Source organism: Salmo salar, chromosome 12, assembly GCF_965601325.2.
Source record: "Salmo salar chromosome 12, fSalSal1, whole genome shotgun sequence".
NCBI lineage: Eukaryota > Metazoa > Chordata > Actinopteri > Salmoniformes > Salmonidae > Salmo > Salmo salar.
In genome coordinates, this window is record NC_138302.1 from 79,977,992 (window position 1) to 80,004,192 (window position 26,201).

A 26,201-nucleotide genomic window follows, 5' to 3' on the forward strand; every position below is an offset into this window, starting at 1 on the left:
GCACATGTAGTCGCATGTGGGGAGTTAAGGCATCCATCTGCTTCCCAGCTGAAACAGTTCGGAACAGTTTGTGCATATATTATGATGACATTGTGACGTTTCTGTTTGTTTTGGACTTCGGCTGTTTTTTTTCGGCTGTTCGGCAAACACATTTTTTTCTCGCGAGGCAAGCCGAAGTCATTAGCTGAAGTCTACGCCCCCTCGTCTGCGACTGGTCAACAGTAGGGAGAGACAACTCGTGTGTGAGATGACTTGTCCGTATGCAAATTTTTTCACGTCAGAAATTCTGCACCAAACATCCTAGTCAGATGCAAAATTGTGCGACTAAGGTCTCCTTGGTCAAAAATGTCCAAATTAATGACAGACTTCATTTATTTTAATTCTGACTATTTTGACGAAGCGTATACGGGCTACGGTGTCTCAAAATGGACAAACAGTACTATTGACGCTTTTTTCTAGCTTTGCAAGCGAAGGTCTTTTAAGGGAGTGTGCGAGCACACTTGTTCGGTTCGGCTAGTAGAGCTAGGCTAGGCACCAGCTGAACTGAAGCATGCTGATGACTTCAGGAGGGGTGATGGGAGAAAGGGCGTGGGGTAAAGAAGCAGCAAGAGGAGCAGCCTTGAGTTCCTGTTCCTTAATTAACCCCTCGAGGCTAGTCTGAGGCATACAAGTCTGACGACACTACAACTACAGTGAGGAAAAAAGCTGCTGATTTTGTACGTTTGCCCACTGACAAAAAAATGATCAGTCTATAATTTTAATGGTAGGTTTATTTGAACAGTGAAAGACAGAATAACAACAAAAAATCCAGAAAAACGCATGTCAAAAATGTTATAAAAGGATTTGCATTTTAATGAGGGAAATAAGTATTTGACCCCTCTGCAAAAGTACTTGGTGGCAAAACCCTTGTTGGCAATCACAGAGGTCAGACGTTTCTTGTAGTTGGCCACCAGGTTTGCACACATCTCAGGAGGGATTTTGTCCCACTCCTCTTTGCAGATCTTCTCCAAGTCATTAAGGTTTCGAGGCTGACGTTTGGCAACTCGAAACTTCAGCTCCCTCCACAGATTTTCTAAGGGATTAAGGTCTGGAGACTGGCTAGGCCACTCCAGGACCTTAATGTGCTTCTTCTTGAGCCACTCCTTTGTTGCCTTGGCCGTGTGTTTTGGGTCATTGTCATGCTGGAATACCCATCTCCAATGCCCTGGCTGAGGGAAGGAGGTTCTCACCAAATATTTGACGGTACATGGCCCCGTCCATCGTCCCTTTGATGCGGTGAAGTTGTCCTGTCCCCTTAGCAGAAAAACACCCCCAAAGCATAATGGTTACACCTCCATGTTTGACATTTACATTTACATTACATTTAAGTCATTTAGCAGACGCTCTTATCCAGAGCGACTTACAAAATGGTGCATTCACCTTATGATCCAGTGGAACAACCACTTTACAATAGTGCATCTAAATCTTTTAAGGGGGGGGGGGGGGGGGGGTTAGAAGGATTACTTTATCCTATCCTAGGTATTCCTTAAAGAGGTGGGGTTTCAGGTGTCTCCGGAAGGTGGTGATTGATTCCGCTGTCCTGGCGTCGTGAGGGAGCTTGTTCCACCATTGGGGTGCCAGAGCAGCGAACAGTTTTGACTGGGCTGAGTGGGAACTGTGCTTCCTCAGAGGTAGGGGGGCCAGCAGGCAAGTGGTGGATGAACGCAGTGCCCTTGTTTGGGTGTAGGGCCTGATCAGAGCCTGAAGGTATGGAGGTGCCGTTCCCTTCACAGCTCCGTAGGCAATCACCATGGTCTTGTAGCGGATGCGAGCTTCAACTGGAAGCCAGTGGAGAGAGCGGAGGAGCGGGGTGACGTGAGAGAACTTGGGAAGGTTGAACACCAGACGGGCTGCGGCATTCTGGATGAGTTGTAGGGGTTTAATGGCACAGGCAGGGAGCCCAGCCAACAGCGAGTTGCAGTAATCCAGACGGGAAATGACAAGTGCCTGGATTAGGACCTGCGCCGCTTCCTGTGTGAGGCAGGGTCGTACTCTGCGAATGTTGTAGAGCATGAACCTACAGGATCGGGTCACCGCCTTGATGTTAGTGGAGAACGACAGGGTGTTGTCCAGGATCACGCCAAGGTTCTTAGCACTCTGGGAGGAGGACACAAGGGAGTTGTCAACCGTGATGGCGAGATCATGGAACGGGCAGTCCTTCCCCGGGAGGAAGAGCAGCTCCGTCTTGCCGAGGTTCAGCTTGAGCTGGTGATCCGTCATCCACACTGATATGTCTGACAGACATGCAGAGATGCGATTCGCCGCCTGGTTATCAGAAGGGGGAAAGGAGAAGATTAATTGTGTGTCGTCTGCATAGCAATGATAGGAGAGACCATGTGAGGATATGACAGAGCCAAGTGACTTGGTGTATAGCGAGAATAGGAGAGGGCCTATAACAGAGCCCTGGGGGACACCAGTGGTGAGAGCGCATGGTGCGGAGACAGATTCTCGCCACGCCACCTGGTAGGAGCGACCTGTCAGGTAGGACGCAATCCAAGCGTGGGCCGCGCCGGAGATGCCCAACTCGGAGAGGGTGGAGAGGAGGATCTGATGGTTCACAGTATCAAAGGCAGCAGATAGGTCTAGAAGGATGAGAGCAGAGGAGAGAGAGTTAGCTTTAGCAGTGCGGAGAGCCTCCGTGACACAGAGAAGAGCAGTCTCAGTTGAATGCCCAGTCTTGAAACCTGACTGATTAGGATCAAGAAGGTCATTCTGAGAGAGATAGCAGGAGAGCTGGCCAAGGACGGCACGTTCAAGAGTTTTGGAGAGAAAAGAAAGAAGGGATACTGGTCTGTAGTTGTTGACATCGGAGGGATCGAGTGTAGGTTTTTTCAGAAGGGGTGCAACTCTCGCTCTCTTGAAGACGGAAGTGACGTAGCCAGCGGTCAAGGATGAGTTGATGAGCGAGGTGAGGAAGAGGAGAAGGTCTCCGGAAATGGTCTGGAGAAGAGAGGAGGGGATAGGGTCAAGTGGGCAGGTTGTTGGGCGGCCGGCCGTCACAAGACGCGAGATTTCATCTGGAGAGAGAGGGGAGAAAGAGGTCAAAGCACAGGGTAGGGCAGTGTGAGCAGGACCAGCGGTGTCGTTTGACTTAGCAAACGAGGATCGGATATCGTCAACCTTCTTTTCAAAATGGTTGACGAAGTCATCCGCAGAGAGGGAGGAGGGGGGGGAGGGGGAGGAGGATTCAGGAGGGAGGAGAAGGTAGCAAAGAGCTTCCTAGGGTTAGAGGCAGATGCTTGGAATTTAGAGTGGTAGAAAGTGGCTTTAGCAGCAGAGACAGAAGAGGAGAATGTAGAGAGGAGTGAGTGAAAGGATGCCAGGTCCGCAGGGAGGCGAGTTTTCCTCCATTTCCGCTCGGCTGCCCGGAGCCTTGTTCTGTGAGCTCGTAGAGAGTCGTCGAGCCACGGAGCAGGACGGGAGGACCGAGCCGGCCTGGAGGATAGGGGACAGAGAAAATCAAAGGATGCAGAAAGGGAGGAGAGGAGGGTTGAGGAGGCAGAATCAGGAGATAGGTTGGAGAAGGTTTGAGCAGAGGGAAGAGATGATAGGATGGAAGAGGAGAGAGTAGCGGGAGAGAGAGAGCGAAGGTTGGGACGGCGCAATACCATCCGAGTAGGGGCAGAGTGAGAAGTGTTGGATGAGAGCAAGAGGGAAAAGGATACAAGGTAGTGGTCGGAGATTTGGAGGGGAGTTGCAATGAGATTAGTGGAAGAACAGCATCTAGTAAAGATGAGGTCAAGCGTATTGCCTGCCTTGTGAGTAGGGGGGGAAGGTGAGAGGGTGAGGTCAAAAGAGGAGAGGAGTGGAAAGAAGGAGGCAGAGAGGAATGAGTCAAAGGTAGACGTGGGCAGGTTAAAGTCACCCAGAACTGTGAGAGGTGAGCCATCCTCAGGAAAGGAACTTATCAAGGCGTCAAGCTCATTGATGAACTCTCCAAGGGAACCTGGAGGGCGATAAATGATAAGGATGTTAAGCTTGAAAGGGCTGGTAACTGTGACAGCATGGAATTCAAATGAGGAGATAGACAGATGGGTCAGGGGAGAAAGAGAGAATGTCCACTTGGGAGAGATGAGGATTCCAGTGCCACCACCCCGCTGGCTCGATGCTCTAGGGGTATGCGAGAAAACATGGGCAGACGAAGAGAGAGCAGTAGGAGTAGCAGTGTTATCTGTGGTAATCCATGTTTCCGTCAGCGCCAGGAAGTCTAGGGACTGGAGGGTAGCATAGGCTGAGATGAACTCAGCCTTGTTGGCTGCAGACCGGCAGTTCCAGAGGCTGCCGGAGACCTGGACCTCCACGTGGATCGTGCGCGCTGGGACCACCAGGTTAGAGTGGCAGCGGCCACGCGGTGTGAAGCGTTTGTATGGCCTGTGCAGAGAGGAGAGAACAGGGATAGACAGACACATAGTTGACAAGCTACAGAAGTGTTGTTTCTTGTATTATTGTCTCCTGTGTCTTTAGAGAACTGTTTCACTTTGATATCCTTTTTCTTCTGTCCTGATTTTCTCTTTCTTTTCTTCTGTTAACTAGATATTCTTTGTTGTTCTTCGTTAGCTAGCTAGCTTCTTCCAAAAAAGTTGGGGATGGTGTTCTTGGGGTCATAGGCAGCATTCCTCCTCCTCCAAACACGGTGAGTTGAGTTGATGCCAAAGAGATCATCTGACCACAACACTTTCACCCAGTTGTCCTCTGAATCATTCACATGTTCATTGGCAAACTTCAGACGGGCATGTATATGTGCTTTCTTGAGCAGGGGGACCTTGCGGGTCCTGCAGGATTTCAGTGCTTCACAGTGTAGTGTGTTACCAATTGTTTTCTTGGTGACTATGGTCCCAGCTGCCTTGAGATCATTGACAAGATCCTCCCGTGTAGTTCTGGGCTGATTCCTCACCGTTCTCATGATCATTGCAACTCCACGAGGTGAGATCTTGCATGGAGCCCCAGGCCGAGGGAGATTGACAGTTCTTTTGTGTTTCTTCCATTTGCGAATAATCGCACCAACTGTTGTCACCTTCTCACCAAGCTGCTTGGCGATGGTCTTGTAGCCCATTCCAGCCTTGTGTAGGTCTACAATCTTGTCCCTGACATCCTTGCAGAGATCTTTGGTCTTGGCCATGGTGGAGAGTTTGGAATCTGATTGATTGATTGCTTCTGTGGACAGGTGTCTTTTATACAGGTAACAAAGTGAGATTAGGAGCACTCCCTTTAAGAGTGTGCTCCTAATCTCAGCTCGTTACCTGTATAAAAGACTCCTGGGAGCCAGAAATCTTTCTGATTGAGAGGGGGTCAAATACTTATTTCCCTCATTAAACAGGAGGAGGGTTTATTCTCTGAGTATTTAACCATTTTCCAGAACTTCTTGGGGGTTAGACCCACAGAGCGAGAACTGCTCCTTCAAGTAACTAACTTTGGCCTTCCGGCTCAGCTCGTTACCTGTATAAAAGACACCTGGGAGCCAGAATACTTATTTCCCTCATTAAAATGCAAATCAATTTATAACATTTTTGACATGCGTTTTTCTGGATTTTTTGTTGTTGTTATTCTGTCTCTCACTGTTCAAATAAACCTACCATTAAAATTATAGACTGATCATTTCTTTGTCAGTGGGCAAACGTACAAAATCAGCAGGGGATCAAATACTTTTTTCCCTCACTGTAACCATCAATACAGCATCTCCTAATGAATGATCATTTCTGTCCAAACTGAATTTTTTTAAATAATAATAATATATTTTCTGGATGGAAAAAAGTTTACATAAATTTAAATGACTAAAACCAGATAGAAAGTATGTAGAACAGATAATGGACATGTATATTCTTTAAATTAGATTATGTTTGAGAACTAACAACCACCAAAACAAAAGGCTCAACAGTCAGAGTATCTAAAATTCTAAAAATTATTCATTCAGGAGTATTTTTGTCATGGTATGGGGCCCCCATTGATTTTGTTATAATGTTTGAGTCACTTAGATGGCATAAACCATGGAAAAATATGAATAATTGCAGGAAATTAGCTTTAAACTGCAAATGTTTCTCTCGGCCTCATGACAAAATGTGCAGAATTGCATGAAATTTGCTTTAAAAATGAAACATTTTATTTGCACCAAATGGCAAAATGTGTAGAATTGCAGGAAATTAGCTTTAAACAAATACATTTTGTCACTGCAGCCGACATGAGGGCCTCAACAATTTTCATACCCCTGGCCATGCCAATGGCCACGCCCCGGCAATACCCACCACCTAAGCCCCATTTTGATCCACAAAAAAACCCTTAATAACCAGGAATGAGGGAGATGTTTGGCTACAGAAAATCCACTTCATTTATGAAATGGCAACATCCTTGACTATATTACAATAGCCATTTATTTGTATCTTTTTGATTTTATAAACATTATAACAAGACAATATTCAAATCTCGATGTCCTCAGTCTCACCTTTCTCATCAGCCACTTTCACAGCAGAGGGATCACTTTAGGCTTACAGGAGTTCAGACAACAAACCCGTCTGACAAAGCAAACTCCTCAGAAAATAGGGCAGAAGTGTCTATGGGAGTGTGAGATATCCCCTAGGTTGCACAGAGAGACAAGAAAGCTGCTATTTCGGGGGACAGACATGAATCATGTTACCCCTGCTGGATCGGTGCTTCAAAATGAGACCTTACCCAGGGAGAAGCTGTCTTACTTTAGATCAGCCAGCAGTTTAGGTTAGTCCATCTCTTTTATCATCAAAAGAACAAGAGGTCTGAGAACACTGAAAATATGCTTCCAGGCACACAACACAGAAGCTACATAGTGAAATAATCACTAGCAGGATGAATTCACATCCTCACACACAACCTGTTAGTGTGTGTTTGCTGAAGGTGAGTGTGGAGGGGTTTGGGTATGTACCCCAGAGACTCCTCCCTTCATTGAATCCCTCTTGACAATGCCTTTCGTTGACTTAAACTAATGATGATGTCAGCTTAATGACATTTCAAAAGACATTAAAAACCCTTTGTTCACCCCCCACTCAAGATCCATCCATCCATACAAAAGCACCCCATCCCTCAAACCAGTTTCTATATATTTTTTAATAAAGTGCTTTTCAAATATATACATTTAATTTTTTTATATAAAGTGGGAAAAAAATCCAATGTTTTTATGAATATCGATAGCAACAACAGAATACAATTTGTGGAGTTTATTACACTCACTGTATCTCACATAGGCTTTGAAAAAGCACCCGCGGGTACCAGTCACGGCAAGTGGAGATGGCTGCTGGTAAGCTTCCTTGACATTCATTTTTGCCAACACATGGCTAGCCTTTGTTTAACCAGTTTAACAGCTGCTATTAGTGAAAATGTGTTTGGAGTTAGTCTATTAGCTAGAAAGGTATGTTAAGAGATTACCTCTTCCAATTATAAGGTGGAGAGGTCAAAATAATGAATCTATATATTTTAAAATGTTGATAAGGCTACTTCTCGTTGCCATTATTATTCACCTTTTTTTGCTAACATATGATGGAGGTCCCTGGGTCGCCGGTTTGCCTAGGCGGGGGACCCTGGTCAAGAAAAGGTTGAAGACCCCTGGATGACTGCTAAAAAGAGGTAATAAACCTACTTTGTGTATGACTTGGAGGACATTAACAATTGTTTTGCCCACCAGTACTATGCCGTTTGACGTTTGCCATGTTTTAGTGGGTGCCAAATAAAATTAAATGGTATTTCGCAAATGCGCCAAACACAATAGGTGTAGACTTTACTGTGAAATGCTTACTTACGATTACTTTCCCAACAATGCAGAATTGAAAAAAAAAAAAAATCAAGGAAATCGTAACACAATACAATGAAAGACGACAGTACATACAAGTAGTATGGGTACCAAGTCAATTTGCAGGGGTACAAGGTAGTTGAGGTAATATATACATGTACACTACCGTTCAAAAGTTTGGGGTCACTTAGAAATGTCCTTGTTTTTGAAAGAAAAAAATAATAATTGTCCACTAAAATAACATCCAATTTATCAGAAATACAGTGTAGACATTGTTAATGTTTTAAATGACTATTGTAGCTGGAAACGGCTGATTTTTAATGGAATATCTAAATAGGCGTATAAAGGCCCATTATAAGAAACAATCACTCCTGTGTTCCAAAGGCACATTGTGTTAGCTAATCCAAGTTCATCATTTTAAAAGGCTAATTGATCATTAGAAAACCCTTTTGCAATTATGTTAGCACAGCTGAAAACTGTTGTGCTGATTAAAGAAGCAATTAAGCAGGCCTTCTTTAGACTAGTTGAGTATCTGGAGCATCAGCCTTTGTGGGTTCGATTACAGGCTCAAAATGGCCAGAAACAAAGAACTTTCTTCTGAAACTCATCAGTCTATTTTTGTTCTGAGATTTGAAGGCTATTCCATTTGAGAAATTGTCAAGAAACTGAAGATCTTGTACACCGCTGTGTACTACTCCGTTCACAGAACAGCACAAACTGGCTCGAACCAGAATAGAAAGAGGAGTGGGAGGCCCCGGTGCACAACTGAGCAAAAGGACAAGTACATTAGAGTGTCTAGTTTGAGAAACAGACGCCTCACAAGTCCTCAACTGGCAGCTTCATTAAATAGTTCCCGCAAAACACCAGTCTCAACATAAACAAACAAAAAAATTCTCAGAACAAGAATAGACTGAAGAGTTTCAGACGAAAGAAAGGTATTCCTTTTGTCCAGGTGGGAAAGAGCAATGTGGAGTGTGATTGAGATTGTGTCATCTGTGGATCTGTTGGGGCGGTATACAAATTGGAGTGGGTCTAGGGTTTCCGGGATGATGGTGCTGATGTGAGCCATGACCAGACTTTTAAAGCACTTCATGGCTACAGATGTGAGTGCCACGGGTCGGTAGTCATTTAGGCAGGTTACCTCCGCTTTCTTGAGCACATGGACTATGGTGGTCTGCTTGAAACATGTAGGTATTAGACTTGATCAGGGAGAGGTTGAAAATGTCCGTGAAGATACTTGCCAGTTGGTCCGCGCATGCTCTAAGTACATGTCCTGGTAATCCGTCTGGCCCTGCGGCCTTGTGAATGTTGACCTGTTTCAAAGGTGTTGCTCACATCGGATACCGAGAGCGTGATCACACAGTCGTCCGGAACAGCTGGTGCTCTCATGCATGCTTCAGTGTTGCTTGCTTGAAAGCAAGCCTAAAAGGCATTTTGCCCGTCTTGTAGACTCACGTCACTGGGCATGTCATGGCTAGGTTTCCCTTTGTAGTCCGTAATAGTTTGCAAGCACTGCCACGTTTGACGAGTGTCAGAGCCGGTGTAGTAGGATTCAGTCTTAGTCCTATATTGACGCATTGCCTGTTTGATAGTTCGTCTGAGGGCATAGCAGGAATTCTTATTAGCGTCCGGATTAGTGTCCCATACCATGAAAGCGGCAGCTCGCCTTTAGCTCTGTGCGGATGTTACTTCTAATCCCTGGCTTTTGGTCGGGATATGTACGTACATATCACATATCCCAACCAGTCACTGTGGGGAGGACGTCGTCGATGCACTTATTAATGAAGCTGGTGGCTGATGTTGTAAACTCCTCAATGCCATCAGATGAATCCTGGAACATATTCCAGTCTGTGCTAGCAAAACAGTCCTGTAGCTTAGCATCCACTTCATTGGACCACTTCCATATTGAGTGTGGCATTAGTACTTTCGGTTTGAGTTTTTGCTTGTAAGCAGCAATCAGGACAGAGTTATGGTAAGATTTGCCAAATGGAGGGCGAGAGAGAACTTTGTATGCATCTGTGTGTGGAGTAAAGGTGATCTAGTTCTTTCACCTCTAGTCGCACGGTTGACATGCTGGTAGTAATGAGGTAAGATGGATTTGAGTTTTCCTGCATTAGAATCACCGGCCACTAGGAGTGCCGCCTCCGGGTGAGTATTTTCTTGTTTGCTCATGGTCCTATACAGGTCATTGAGTGCGGTCTTACTGCCAATATTGGTTTGTGGTGGTAAGTAGACAACTACAAAAAATATTGCTGACAACTCTAAATAGTATAAATAGTATGATCTACAGCTTATCATGAGGTATTCTAACTCAGGCGAGCAGAATCTCGAGACTTTCTTAATATTAGAGCTTGTGCAGCAGCGTTGTTAAGAGTTTGCCCGATGCTGCCATTCTGTCCTGCCAATGTATAGAAAAAAACTGTTTGATTTATGATTTTCCATGTCATGATTCGGAGAAACATAGGATATTACAGTTCTTCGCGTTGATAGGATAGTCTCAAACTTAGCTCATCAAGTTTAGTCTTCAGTGACTGCATGTTTGCCAAAGGAATGGAAGGTAGAGGTGGTTTATCCACTCGCCGACATAGTCCTGCCGGGCTCTATAACGGCGCCTCTTCCTTCTTCGAGTGTCGGGGATTTGGGCCTGGTCCAGGATGAACAGAATGTCTTTAACCTCCGACTCATTGAAGTACCTATCCTCATCGAAGTTAGTGATTGCTGTTCTGAAGTCCAGAAGCTCTTTTCAGTCATACAGTGGCTTGCTAAAGTATTCACCTCCATTGGCATTTTTCCTATTTTGTTGCCTTACAACCTGGAATTAAAATTGATTTTTTGGGGGGGTTGTATCATATGATTACACAACATGCCTACCACTTTGACAATGCAAAATATTTTTATTGTGAAACAAACAAAAAATAAGACAAAAGAAAACAGAAAACTTGAGCGTGCATAACTATTCACCCCCCCAAAGTCAATACTTTGTAGAGCCACCTTTTGCAGCAATTACAGCTGCAATTCTCTTGGGGTATGTCTCTATAAACTTGACACATCTAGCCACTGGGATTTTTGCCCATTCTTCAAGGCAAAACTGCTCCAGCTCCTTCAAGTTGGATGGGTTCCGCTGGTGTACTGCAGTCTTTAAGTCATACCACAGATTCTCAATTGGATTGAGTTCTGGGCTTTGACTAGGCCATTCCAGGACATTTAAATGTTTCCCCTTAAACCACTCGAGTGCTGCTTTAGCAGTATGCTTAGGGTTATTGTCCTGCTGGAAGGTGAACCTCCATCCCAGTCTCAAATCTCCTGAAGACCGAAACAGGTTTCATTCAAGAATTTCCCTCTATTTAGCGCCATCCATCATTGCTTCAATTCTGACCAGTTTCCCAGTCCCTGCCGATGTGGGGTGATGAGTGTTGCTTGCCATCCCACTGTGGGGATGTTGTTCTCAGGGTGATGAGAGGTGTTGTGTTTGCGCCATACATGGCGTTTTCCTTGATGGCCAAAAAGCTCAATTTTAGTCTCATCTGACCAGAGTACCTTCTTCCATATTTTTTGGGAGTCTCCCACATGCTTTTTGGCGAACACCAAACATGTTTGCTTATTTTTTCTTTAAGCAATGGCTTTTTTCTGGACACTCTTCCATAAAAGCCCAGCTCTGTGGAGTGTACGGGTTAAAGTGGTCCTATGGACAGATACTCCAATCTCCGTTGTGGAGCTTTGCAGCTCCTTCAGGGTTATCTTTGGTCTCTTTGTTGCCTCTCTGATTAATGCCCTCCTTGCCTGGTCCGTGAGTTTTGGTGGGCGGCCCTCTCTTGGCAGGTGGTGCTCCGTGGGATGTTCAAAGTTTCTGATATTTTTCAATAACCCAACCCTGATCTGTACTTCTCCACAACTTTGTCCCTGACCTGTTTGGAGAGCTCCTTGGTCTTCATGGTGCCGCTTGCTTGGTGGTGCCCCACTGCTTAGTGGTGTTGCAGACTCTGGGGCCTTTCAGAACAGGTGTATATATACCGAGATCATGTGACACTTAGATTGCACACAGGTGGACTTTATTTAACGAATGATGTGACTTCTGAAGGTAATTGGTTGCACCAGATGTTATTTAGGGGCTTCATAGCAAAGGGAGTGAATACATAAGCATGCACCACTTTCCGTTATACATTTTTTAGACTTCTTTTGAAACAAGTAATTTTTTTCATTTCAATTCAACCAATTTGGACTATTTTGTGTTTGTCCACTACATGAAACCCAAATAAAAATCAATTTAAATTACAGGCTGTAATGCAACAAAATAGGATAAACGATAAAGGGGGGTGAATACTTTTGCAAGGCACTGTAGGAAATGATGGCGGAAATATTATGTACAAAAAAACTTCAGATCAGTGGACACAAAATAGCACAATTGGTCAGGAGCCCTTAAAACGGCTGCTGTTCCCCCCAGCGTCATTATTAAGGTGTGTGAGGAGGACATACCTAAGCATAGAACCAGAAAAACGGGTTCACCTTTGAGTGTCCTTTGACTATACATGTGCTCTCATCTTGTCTTCTATGGGGTGGGGTAAGATGATGACGACTGGTTGAATATAACAAAAATGTTCTGTAATGAATTGTTTAAGCTCTGCTTTGACAGTGCTAAAATGCAGAAACATGAGTAGATATCAGTATGAAAAAGGTACATACAGATACAAACCACCATAAAAATCTATTAACTTGAGGACCCCTTCGAGATAAAATCCTGATAACGGGATTGGTTGGACAACAACCAGTGAGATAGCACGGCGCGAAAAAAATAAAAAAAGAATCTCAAAATTAAAATTAAAGTATTATACGCCATTTTAAAGATACTCTATTCCTTTATGCAACCACTTTGTCAGATTTCAAAATAACTTTACGGAAAAAGCACATTCTTCAATATTCTGAGTACAGAACTTAGCCTTCAATGCTAAGCTATACAGTTAGCCTACAACCACGGCGTCGACAAATCTCTAAAAATATGTTCGAAATATTTTCTTACCTTTGCTGATCTTCGGCGGAATGCACTCGGAAGGGCTCCCACTTCCACAAGAAATGTTCATTTGTTCTGCAAAGTCCATCATTTATGTCCAACTACGTCCGTTTTGTTGACCCATCCAGAACACTTTACAATGCCATGTGGCATGGACGCAAATCCATAGACGAAATGTTCAAAAGTTCCATAACCGTTTGTTGAAACATGTCAAACGATATTTACAATCAATCTTTTAGAGTATTTTTTAACGTAAAATTGCGAGAATTTTACAACCGGGCAATAGGTATTCATCCCAGAAGAATAATAACAAACAGCGAAGCCACGTGCACGCGCGTCACGAGACACCTGTCCTCAGACTGGCCAGTGATTGACTGAGCCACAATTTTCTGCCCGGTAACAGGTGACGGATGAAACCTGTTCCTAAAGATTGTTGACAGCCAATGGAAGCCTTAGGAGGTGCAACGTAAATCCTGTGTCACCGGCCCTGAAAATACTGCCCCCTAGCCCCAAGAGGTTAACATCCACACACACGCCTTGCAGCCCTTACAGGTGTCAGTCAGACTGGTGGATCAGATATACAAATACCAACTACCCAAAACCATGTACATGTAGACATGCACACACACACCATCAGCATAGCCTAGACAAAGAAACGGTCTGTAGGTTTTCAACAACGCAGCTACACATCACAAACCTGGTTGTTTTCCCTCAGCCCACCTGATGCTTGACTATGTCAGTCTGTGTCTGAGTGAGATGTAGGCTACACAGCACTGAGCGTTTCCCTGCTAACCCCCAGCTAATGCTTAGACACAGTGAACAGTACGACATGCTACAGACCGCACCATCCTCCAGCCTGAAGGAAACAACCATACAAGGGAAAGAACAGGCTAAAGATGAAACTAGAGGACACCGATAACATCTCCCTGCCTATATACCTGTCTAATGGTTTATACTGTGGAGCTCCCTTTCTGTAATCTGCAATGCAGAGAGAATACTCGCAATAACATCTGCTCAGGTGGCATCTTGAGCTGATGCTAGGAGAATCTGCAGATACACTCACTCACCACACATCTACTCTACCATCATCCAATAGCTTTCGGGCACAAACAGAAACATCAAATCAAATCAAATTTTATTGGTCACATACACATGGTTAGCAGATGTTATTGCGAGTGTAGCGAAAATATTGTACACATATGCACAGACAGACGAGCACTTATGCAAGCTGACACATTATAGACAGAGGACAGTCTTCTGCCTGTGAAAAGCACAAGACAAAGTTACGCGCCACATACAAACCATGCAGGATAAAATTAGGCAGAGAAAAAGGGCTGCTTGTGGTCCCCCATCTGTGTCTGTGTGCTAGATGTAGCTGAGCCTGCTTGTGGTCCCCCATCTGTGTCTGTGTGCTAGATGTAGCTGAGCCTGCTTGTGGTCCCCCATCTGTGTCTGTGTGGTAGATGTAGCTGAGCCTGCTTGTGGTCCCCCATCTGTGCCTGTGTGCTCGATGTAGCTGAGCCTGCTAGTGGTCCCCCATCTGTGCCTGTGTGCTAGATGTAGCTGAGCCTGCTAGTGGTCCCCCATCTGTGCCTGTGTGCTAGATGTAGCTGAGCCTGCTAGTGGTCCCCAATCTGTGCCTGTGTGCTAGATGTAGCTGAGCCTGCTAGTGGTCCCCCATCTGTGCCTGTGTGCTAGATGTAGCTGAGCCTGCTAGTGGTCCCCCATCTGTGCCTGTGTGCTAGATGTAGCTGAGCCTGCTAGTGGTCCCCCATCTGTGCCTGTGTGCTAGATGTAGCTGAGCCTGCTAGTGGTCCCCCATCTGTGCCTGTGTGCTAGATGTAGCTGAGCCTGCTAGTGGTCCCCCATCTGTGCCTGTGTGCTAGATGTAGCTGAGCCTGCTAGTGGTCCCCCATCTGTGCCTGTGTGCTAGATGTAGCTGAGCCTGCTAGTGGTCCCCCATCTGTGCCTGTGTGCTAGATGTAGCTGAGCCTGCTAGTGGTCCCCCATCTGTGCCTGTGTGCTCGATGTAGCTGAGCCTGCTAGTGGTCCCCCATCTGTGCCTGTGTGCTAGATGTAGCTGAGCCTGCTTGCGTGTCTGCCGATCTCCATCGTCCGTCTTCGCTTCTGTCCAACCCCCTCTCCAACCCCCGACCCCATCACTTTAGCCTATACACAAGCCATCCACCATGCTCCAGCATGGCAATACATCACACACACACAAAAAAAGAATAGCAGCAACAGCAGACAAATCAAAGCCCACTTGCCTTGATGCAGAGCGAGGGAGAGAGGAAGAGAGAGGTAGAGCGGTAGCCCATAGACTGCAGCAAGGATCCTGCTGATCTCTCTATGCAGGGCAGGCAGGCAGGCTGAGGCACAAACACAGAGAGAAGAGCTCTGCTGCTGCCGAGAGCATCACAGCGACGAGAGGAAAACAACGGCGGAGAAGAGGGAGCAGCAGCTACAGCAGCGAAAATAAGATTGGGAATGCAGAGCAGAATGCAGAGCGGGTGAGGTGACCGCAGGGAAATCGACCAACGCCGGAACATTGGAGAGGGAAAAGAGGGTAGCAGAGGGAGACAGAAGAGAGAGAAAAAGGGAGAGCAAGGAGAGAGAGAGAGAGTAGTGGACTGTGGTAGCTGGAGATTGAGAGGGGCTGTGGTGAGGCTAGTGTGAGAAGTCAACAGTGTGACAGGAGGAAAGGCAGGAGAAGGAGCCAGAGTCATTACGCTGCTTGTCTATACTGTAGCTGATATTCCCCATCCAGCACAACAATAGTCTATAGAATCTGTAGAAGGGCAGGCAGGGAGAGCCAGTCGGCCGGGTCACTTCCTGTCTACTATGCACTGAGGACAGGCGACAATAACATCACAGACACACTCTGATTATATGACTGATGAAAGAGTGGAGTCAAGCATAGTTTCGGAGGTGTGTGTGTGTATAAGAGAAGGGGAGTTTGAGCACCAGAGAAGGGAGGCTTGAGGAGGATTTCCCCAGTCAGGAGTAAAGCACACTCCTCCATCTGTCACCTCCAGTTGCTTTCTGTCCACAGCCTCCTCACACACGCCCTAGCTGACCCAAAGACACATCTATGGAAGGGCAAGGGGAGAAACCAAACCACGGCCGAAAACATAACCAGTCCTGGTGTCCTTTTACCTCCTCTCTCACTCCACATCTATACTGTGTCTATTTGTAAGAAATGAATCCAATTAATGCATGTATTGTTATTACTGCATATCATATTGTACAACAATACACCTTCGGTGGTATGTTTCCTTCCTTGGTTAACCATAATACCATTTATCAGGATGTCAATGGGAGTCAGGAGAGAAGAGCTAGGCCTTTGGTAATTAAAACGTCTATTATGACCAGACTAGCACAATCCAGGCCTGTCTGGCTGACATATGGCACACTGGGTAATTCCAATAAAGTCCTGAGGAAAAAGCCCCTGGAATACAGACAGCAATTTGCGTGAGAGGGTCATGAATAAACTAATTGAAAATCCAATGATGAGAATCATTAGGAAAAAGCCCTGTCTGGAGTAGGCTATAGGCCAATCAGGCCTCTCAATGCACACATTAAAGGATGTATCTGGGGCATTAGAAAACATGCTTGGATAACAAGGCATTGAAGGAGAGGAATAGAATTAACAGTGTTGAAATGCCGTACTACTCAAGGCCTTGATAATGTAGTAGACACATTGAATTGTGGGTTGGGTGAGGGGACTAAAGTAACCTAGCCAATAAATAAAATACTGTATGTTTGGTATAACAAATAAACAAGGAATGCCATCCCATCCATAAATGCCAAATGGCAGTTGCTGACCTCTACACATCTATATCCTAAAAATAACCCATTCTATTCCCCTATGTCATGTGTATGACTGCACAGTCTCCTGGTCTCACCAGTTGATCTCTCTCTCTCTGTGTCTGTCTGTCTGTCTGTCTGTCTGTCTGTCTGTCTGTCTGTCTGTCTGTCTGTCTGTCTGTCTGTCTGTCTGTCTGTCTGTCTGTCTGTCTGTCTGTCTGTCTGTCTGTCATGGCTAGCACATTAACACCAGGGAATTCCATCTCCAACATCAGAACGATGATAATCGAAGCTGCTGCACAGGGATTGGTCCACACAGCTGGATTTAGGATCCAAATGGGAATGGGGAGAACAGGGCATCCATCTATCTCTCTGGCCACAGAGAGAAGGGAATATCCACAGAAAACAGGTCCAAATCCTTGGACATCATGTAATATACTGTACATCCGGAGAAGAAATAGGAGTGAAGATGGGCGTGAGGTTCTGATCAAGATGTAGTGTGTTTAATCACTGTGTCTATTGATCGAGCGAAAGCCCCCAGGCCTATCAACCATGGAATGCGCTGGACCTTCTCACTCTAATCAAATAGTACTGGGAAAAGTAAATATCTGTCTGATTGAATGGATAAAGAGGACTGAGAGCATGGGCTTCATGGTCATCTGGTTCCAATCATCAGTGGGAGGAGGAAGCCATCTCCTCCCGTCTGTGTGTTATCCAGTGCTCAAGACTCGCATAGTATTCTGAGTATCTGTATCTCTGAGGGGCAAGAAGCTCCCTTAGAACCTGACAACCCATTTGACCATTCAGATGACACAAAGACATACAGGAACATGAGAATGAGTAGCCATAACCACTTATGTCCAGCGTGAAGCTTCACTAAACAGCACAGAGTCCTTCCAAAGCTACAAACCAAACCAGCACAGTAAACATAAGACATTAAACCAATAACACAAAGATTAGGAGGAAGAAGATGACGATGAGGAGGAGTAGAAAACAGAAGTTAAAAGGTTGTGTGCTACTCACAAGGCACAGCATGGCGGTAGAGGTTGTCTCGAATGGTCTGCTGCAGTTCGTGGTCCTGGGAGGACTTCAGGAAGCGTTGGCTCAGATAGTGCTTCAGGTCCTTATTTAGCTTGGTTCCTGTAGGCAGCCAGACAAACCGGAAGACATGTGTTAACTACATCACAACATGGACGCCCTGACTGTATATAACAGCAGCAAATCCAAACATGGCTGCCTTGCATTTCGTGTGCACACCACTCTCACAGTCCATTTCATTACATCCATAGAAAGCAGGGGAGAACGACTGCCCCTCTCATTGAAGCCACGGAGGGTCAAGGCCGACCGCGGTACTGCAGACATTGTTAGCAGAAAACAGGATCCCTCATTATAGTGAATGGAAAAACTGCAATCTTTGTGGTACATTTTTGTGGAGCAGCTCAAACTACGCAAGTTATGTCTCCATGAAACGCCATCTTAACGTACTTCATTTGGCTTCAATGCGCTATTGAGTCTTTACATAGGAATTAATGGTGTCATGTGATCTATGGCTTTGTCTATTCATATATACAGTCATTGATAGAAACACACCAGTCGGACATGAATAGGCATAATATAACAGAGACTCAGTTCTCCCTCCCTCCCTCCCTCCCTCCCTCCCTTGCAAACCTTCCATTGTCACTCGGAGGGGTACCTGGCTAGCTCTCTCTCTCCCAGACTGTAGACAGTCAGTCCTGTAGTGCCAGTGCTGCCTGGTGGCTCAGCCCCCTCCCACAGCTATGCCATCTGTCTCTCAGACACACAGTGGGAAAGGCTAACTGGTAGCCGCTAACACAGTGCTAGTGGCAGAGAGAGAGGAGCCAAACGCTTTCCTGTTGACACATCACACTGACTGGGAGAGCCCACGGTACATCAATGCCAGTCAGCACATTCTCACATGCAGGGTAATTTTCACACAACATTTACAGAGCCAGACTACTCTCTCAGAACTAAGTTTATTACATACATACTAACCTACAGTATATGCTATGATTTTATCACCATTTACATGCCAGTACCATCTGCAATGGACACACGTTTTCTAGAGTGCATTAATGTACAGGGTGGTGCAATAATGATCCATTGAGCTCAATGACCAAAAATGAACATACAGTATTATATTTCTGTGCTTCTGTAATCTGTATGATGTAACACCCCTCTGTGTGATTGACAGATACATTCCAACCACAATCTCTGAGCCAGCTTTTGGCCAACTCGGGCAAACAGTCTGCTGGCGAATTAAAAGCACCAGATTGTGTTGTCATGGAAACAGTGTGTGTGTGCACCACTGTGTAGGACTACTCTGCTGGTAAATAAAGCCAGAGGCCTCTAATAAGATGATTGAGGCAGCTAGCCTTGCTAGAGCAGGCAGACTAGTACACAGTTCTATGTGTGGTGCAATGCTCTCAGTCATTCAGTCGTGTGAGGCCCTTCCTCACTGCATCTCCACTCCCACTGTGCCAGACTAGACAGAGACCTGTCAACAGTGCTTCCTCCACAGTGGAAAGTTAATGGCCATCCCTCAAACTCATTCTGTTCCTCTCCATCCTCTGGCATTTGAGGCCATCCACTGGAATTGCTTTGAGATTTGTCTCTGCATGAATGATAACATTCTCCCCCTTTGAAAACCTCCTACAGCTGTGTGTGTGTGTGTGTGTGTGTGTGTGTGTATGTGTGTGTGTGTGTGTGTGTGTGTGTGTGTGTCATAAGCCTTCTATAGGAGTACATTCTGGCTTTGGTCCTCCCCTCTCCCATCCAGGCATATCATTGTGTCTTAGTATTTAGTATTTTATTAGGATCCCCATTAGCGACTGCTAAAGCATCAGCTACTCTTCCTGGGATTCAAACTTAATGTCTTGATCCCTAAACAGTTTGCCAGCCATTATTCAGACCAATGGAGAGTCACGCACACACTGGACAGTCCCAGCAGCAGTCTGACCTCCATGGCAGATCCCCACCATGGAGGCAAATCACCACCATCAGCCCTCCAAGATCTAACCAACAGAAGACATACCGGGGCTAGGGAGGAGAGGAGCGGAGGCTCGAGGGGTAAAGGTGGACAAGGCAGAAGGGGAGTTACTGTGAAACAGTGGGCAGATTAAAGATAGAATATTGGGTAATCCAGTAGTGCTGCAGTATGACAAGACTTAACAGAGGGATAAAAGTGGTGATCTGTCTGGTGAATCACTGCCTCCAGTAACCATTACATAACAACTCATTGAATTCTTCATCTACTGTCCTCTCGTAGGAGGGGACCGACAGTCTAATTTGATGGAAAAGATCCTTTAGAGAAAATCAAAATACATTCTTCAAAAAAATCCAATAAAAATCCAATCAAATTTATGTCACATGTGCAAAATACAACAGGTGTAGACATTACAGTAAACAGCTTGCTCACAAGCAGTTTCCCAACAATACAGTTAAATAATAATAAGAAACAAAAACACATGATAAATAAAACACACAAGAAATAAGCTATATACAAGGAGCACCAATCCCACATCAATGTGCAGGGATAAGTGGTAGTCGAGATAGATACAGTATGTACATGTAGGCATGGGTAAAGTGACTAAGCATCACGATATATAAACAAGACAGGACTGAATGCTTGTGATGACACAGGCCCTTTAGACTGAAGTTTGATTTGCTAATTGCTACCTACTGTACAAGTAAAGGAAATCACTTAAAAACATGCCAAAAGCCCACAGAAGGGTCATCCATCCATCTTACTGCAGCACTCAGTGCACTGTGGTGTGCAATCACTAAGTGCTGACTGGAAATTATATCAAACAGCAAACAGACAAACAGATACACACTCAATATACAGTGTACACGGAACACACACACACACACCTCTAGAAAGTGCTTGGTCAGCTGACTTAATGAGTCATTGACCACAGATAGCCCAGTGTGAGATGAGAGGTAGCACCATCTCCTTGAGCTAATCATTTGAAATCAGTTTTATCTCATTTCTACCAGTATGTCAACCTGTGCAAGTAAAGCCAAGAAAATCTAGATCACCTTTATTCCACACATACAAAGCTCTCCCTGGCAAATCTGACCATAACCATCTTCCTGATTCCTGCCTACAAGCAAAAACTCAAACAGGAAGTACCAGTGATGTGCTCAATACGGAAATGGTCCGATGAAGTGGATGCTAAGCTCCAGAACTGTTTTGCTACCACAGACTGGAATATGTTCCGGGATTCATCCAATGGCATTGAGGAGTACACCACCCCAGTCACCGGCTTCATCAATAAGTGCATCGACGACATCATCCCCACAGTGACCGTATGTAAGTACATATCCCAACCAGAATACATGGATTAAAGGCAACATCCGCAATGAGCTAAAGGCTAGAGCTTCCGCTATCAAGGAGCAGGACAATAATCTGGACGCTTATAAAAAAATCCCGCTATGCCCTCCGACGAACCATCAAACAGGCATAGTGTCAATACAGTACTAAGATTGAATCCTACTACACCGGTTCGGAGGCTCGTTGAATGTGGCAGGGCTTGCAAACTATCACAGATTACAAAGGGAAACCCAGCCGTGAGCCGTCCAGTGACCTAAACCTACCGGATGAGCTAAATACCTTCTATGCTCACTGCGAGGCAAGCAACACTGAATCATGCATGAAAGAACAAGGTGTTCCAGACAACTGTGTGATCACGCTCTCCATAAACGATGCGAGTAAAACCTTTAAACAGGTTAGCAGGACGCGTACATGCGCTGACCGGCTGGCAAGTGTCTTCACTGACATTCAAACTCTCCCTGACCCAGTCTGCAATACCTACATGTTTCAATCAGACCAACATAGTCCCTGTGCCCAAGAATGCCAAGGTAACCTGTCTAAATGACTACTGCCCAAAGCACTCACATCTGTATCCATTAAATACTTTGAAAGGCATGGCTCACATCAACAACATCATGACAGACACCCTGGACCCCCTCCAATTCACATACCGCCCCAACAGATCCACAGAAGACGCTATCTCTATTTCACTCCACACTGCCCTTTCCCACCTGGAACACCTACGTGAAAATGCTCAGCATTTAACACCATAGCGCCCTCCAAGCTCATCACTAAGCTAAGGACCCTGGAATTAAACAACTCTCTCTGCAACTGGATCCTGGAATTCCAGTCAAGCCACACATCCGAAACAATGACCATCATCACAGGGGCCCCTCAGGTGTGTGTGCTTTGTCCCCTCCTCTACTCCCTGTACACTCATGACAGCGTAGCTGCGCACAACACCAATACCATCATTAAGTTTGCCGACAACACCACTGTGGTAGGCCTGATCACCGACGACAATGAGACGGCCATCAGGGAGGAGATCAGAGACCTGGCAGTGTGGTGACAGGACAACAACCTATCCCTCAACGTCAGCAAGACAAAGGAGCTGATCGTGGACTACAGGAAATGGAGGGCCGGGCACGGCCCCATCCACATTGACGGGGCTGTAGTGGAACAGTCCATTGGCCTCAGTACATTATAGGAGGACAGAACAGTCTGTGCAGTAGCACGACAACAAAGGGATTGGACAGCTGCCATGGCCTGCTAGGTAAGACCAGGCCAACCTGCTGTTAGCCTCTGTCTGACACCAAGCTGCTGCTACTGTACTGAGGATTCCACAACAGGGTCACTCACTTTGCTACTAGCTAGCTATCTAGCTAGCATGCCAGTTGGCCTAGCTAGACTAGCTTCCACGTTCCACACCTTAATACTACACACCCTAACAACCCTGGCCCAGATATGGTCCTTTGAGCTGTATCTAGGAGACACTCATCATCAATAAACGGTATTCATTACAAAACACAGCTTCAGGTCAGCAGGCCACCCCTATCCTCTCCTTAACTCCATAAAGTCCCAGGCTGCCAGGCCCAACAAATCACACTGGAGAGAAATAATCCCATTAACTGGTACTGAATGGATAGGAGCTACAGTCTGACTGTACCTAAACACACAGTCACTGACTGAGACAGTAAGAGCCATGTAATCACTGTTCCCCTCTACTTCTTTGTGACTGCTGCTATTCTGACAATGACAAAACCCCAGTCACATGATCTGAATCACAAACCACATGATATGACCCATCTTAAATATCTAACTAGGCTTTTCGTAAAGCACATACTGTGGTTCTGATGGTTTCAATCTGGCCTGCAGAGAGCTGGGGGTAGAGGTGGGGGAAATGGTGAGAGGCAACCATTGGTTCCCTCAAATCCCTCCTCAAACAGATAATTAGTGAATACATTTCCTCCAAACAGAGCCCACCTGGCAGAGATTTCAGTAAGCCCCCCCCCCATCAGTAGGCAGGCTTTTAGTATGGACACACAACTACACTATCCATAGAGGGAGGGAGTGAGACAGAAACAGTCATTTTCTACAAAGCTAATACCATTGGTGAGTGGCAACAACACTATAAAGGCTGGCCAGGACACATGCAGTAGAGACAGAGCCTATAGGATCAGCCAGCCAACTCTCCACACTGTGACTGCACCCAGAGTAAAGCTCTTCAGCCAGGCACAAAAAGACATGGCACCGCCACAGCCAAGGCCCTCTGTTGGCAGGGGACTTCATCTGTATTCACACATTGCAAAAATAATACCCCCAAACACTCACTCCTCACCTGACTTTACTAGTTGAGCTGCAATGTGAAAAATAAAAGAACGTACAGATTAGTAAATTGCTGCAGTCAGAAGTTTTGTTACACTTCTTCCCAGAAACAAACAGCTTGATTATATATGTTTTATTTTTTTATTTAACCTTTAACTAGGCAAGTCAATTAAGGACAAATTCATATTTACAATGACGGGCCTACCAAAAGGCAAAAGGCCTCCTGCAGGGACGGGGCTGAGATAAAAACAAAAGTTATACATTGGACAAAACACACATCACGACAAGAGAGACAACAAAACACTACACCAAGAGAGACCTAAGACAACAACATAGCATGGCAGCAACACGTGACAACACAGCATGGTAGCAACACAACATGACAACAACATGGCAGCAGCACAACATGGTAGCGGCACAAAACATGGTACATGATTGGGCACAGACAACAGCACAAAGAGAAAGAAGGTAGAGACAACAATACATTGCGCAAAGTAGCCACAACTGTCAGTAAGAGATTCAATGTTTGAGTCTTTGAATGAAGCGATGGAGATAAAACTGTCCAGTTTGAATGTTTTTTGCAGCTCGTTCCAGTTGCAAGCTAACTGAAAAGAGGAGTGACCCAGGGATGTGTGTGCTTAAGGACACCTTTAACAGTATGTGACTGGCAGAACGGATGTTGTATGTGGAGGATGAGGGCTGCAGTAGATATCTCAGATAGGGGGGAGTGAGGACTAAGAGGGTTTTATAAATAAGTATCAACCAGTGGGTCTTGCGACGGGTATACAGAGAATACCAGTTTACAGAGGAGTATAGAGTGCAGTGATGTGTGATGTGTCCTATAAGGAGCATTGGTGGCAAATCTGATTGCCAAATGGTAAAGAACATCTACAGTGAGGGAAAAAGTATTTGATCCCCTGCTGATTTTGTACGTTTGCCCACTGACAAAGAAATGATCAGTCTATAATTTTAATGGTAGGTTTATTTGAACAGTGAGAGACAGAATAACAACAACAAAAAATCCAGAAAAACACGTCAAAAACTTTATAAAACGATTTGCATTTTAATGAGGGAAATAAGTATTTGACCCCTCTGCAAAACATGACTTAGAACTTGGTGGCAAAACCCTTGTTGGCAATCACAGAGGTCAGACGTTTCTTGTAGTTGGCCACCAGGTTTGCACACATCTCAGGAGGGATTTTGTCCCACTCCTCTTTGCAGATCTTCTCCAAGTCATTAAGGTTTCAAGGCTGACGTTTGGCAACTCGAACCTTCAGCTCCCTCCACAGATTTTCTATGTGATAAAGGTCTGGAGACTGGCTGGGCCACTCCAGGACCTTAAAAGTGCTTCTTCTTGAGCCACTCCTTTGTTGCCTTGGCCGTGTGTTTTGGGTCATTGTCATGCTGGGATACCCATCCACGACCCATTTTAAATGCCCTGGCTGAGGGAAGGAGGTTCTCACCCAAGATTTGATGGTACATGGCCCCGTCCATCGTCCCTTTGATGCGGTGAAGTTGTCCTGTCCCCTTAGCAGAAAAACTCGCCCAAAGCATAATTTTTCCACCTCCATGTTTGACGGTGGGGATGGTGTTCTTGGGGTCATAGGCAGCATTCCTCCTTCTCCAAACACGGCGAGTTTAGTTGATGCCAAAAAGCTCCATTTTGGTCTCATCTACCACAACACTTCCACCCAGTTGTCCTCTGAATCATTCAGATGTTCATTGGCAAACTTCAGACGGGCATGTATATGTGCTTTCTTGAGCAGGGGGACCTTGCGGGTGCTGCAGGATTTCAGTCCTTCACGGCGTAGTGTGTTACCAATTGTTTTCTTGGTGACTATGGTCCCAGCTGCCTTGAGATCATTGACAAGATCCTCCCATGTAGTTCTGGGCTGATTCCTCACCATTCTCATGACCATTTCAACTCCACAAGGTGAGATCTTGCATGGAGCCCCAGGCCGAGGGAGATTGACAGTTCTTTTGTGTTTCTTCCATTTCCGAATAATCGCACCAACTGTTGTCACCTTCTCACCAAGCTGCTTGGCGATGGTCTTGTAGCCCATTCCAGCCTTGTGTAGGTCTACAATTTTGTCCCTGACATCCTTGGATAGCTCTTTGGTCTTGGCCATGGTGGAGAGTTTGGAATCTGATTGATTGATTGCTTCTGTGGACAGGTGTCTTTTATACAGGTAACAAAGTGAGATTAGGAGCACTCCCTTTAAGAGTGTGCTCCTAATCTCAGCTTGTTACCTGTATAAAAGACACCTGGGTGCCAGAAATCTTCCTGATTGAGAGGGGGTCAAATACTTATTTCCCTCATTAAAATGCAAATCAATTTACAACATTTTTGAAATGCGTTTTTCTGGATTTCTTTGTTGTTATTCTGTCTCTCACTGTTCAAATAAACCTACCATTAAAATTATAGACTGATCATTTCTTTGTCAGTGGGCAAACGTACAAAATCAGCAGGGGATCAAATACTTTTTTCCCCCGCACTGTAGCCGCTCGAGAGCACCCTTACCTGCCGATCTATAAATCACGTCTCCGTAATCTAGCATGGGTAGGATGGTCATCTGAATCAGGGTTAGTTTGGCAGCTGGGGTGAAAGAGGAATAATTACGATAGGGGAAACCAAGTCTAGATTTAGCCTTAGCCTGCAGCTTTGATATGTGCTGAGAGAAGGACAGTGTACCGACTAACCATACTCCCAAGTACTTTTATGAGGTGACTACCTCAAGCTCTAAACCCTCAGAAGTAGTACTCACACCGGTGGGGAGAGGGGTATCCTTCTTACCAAACCACATGCCCTTTGTTTTGGAGGTGTTCAGAAAAAGATTAAGGCCAGAGAAAGCTTGTTGGACACTAAGAAAGCTTTGTTGTTGAGCGTTTAACACAAAATCTGGGAAGGGGCCAGCTGAGTATAAGACTATCATCTGCATATA

At 45.4% G+C, this 26,201-nt stretch overlaps 1 protein-coding gene across 14 annotated transcripts in view; it reads right to left on the bottom strand.

Annotated features, from left to right (window-relative positions):
- Positions 1-26,201, bottom strand: part of LOC106565841 (membrane-associated guanylate kinase, WW and PDZ domain-containing protein 1) — a 182,401-nt gene that overhangs the window by 79,281 nt on the left and 76,919 nt on the right. For all 14 annotated transcript variants that reach the window (XM_082959327.1, XM_014133422.3, XM_082959325.1 and 11 more), the window contains exon 2: positions 17,625-17,741. In XM_082959327.1, the coding sequence (XP_082815453.1) occupies positions 17,625-17,741 (117 nt within the window). The remainder of the gene's footprint in view (positions 1-17,624; positions 17,742-26,201) is intronic.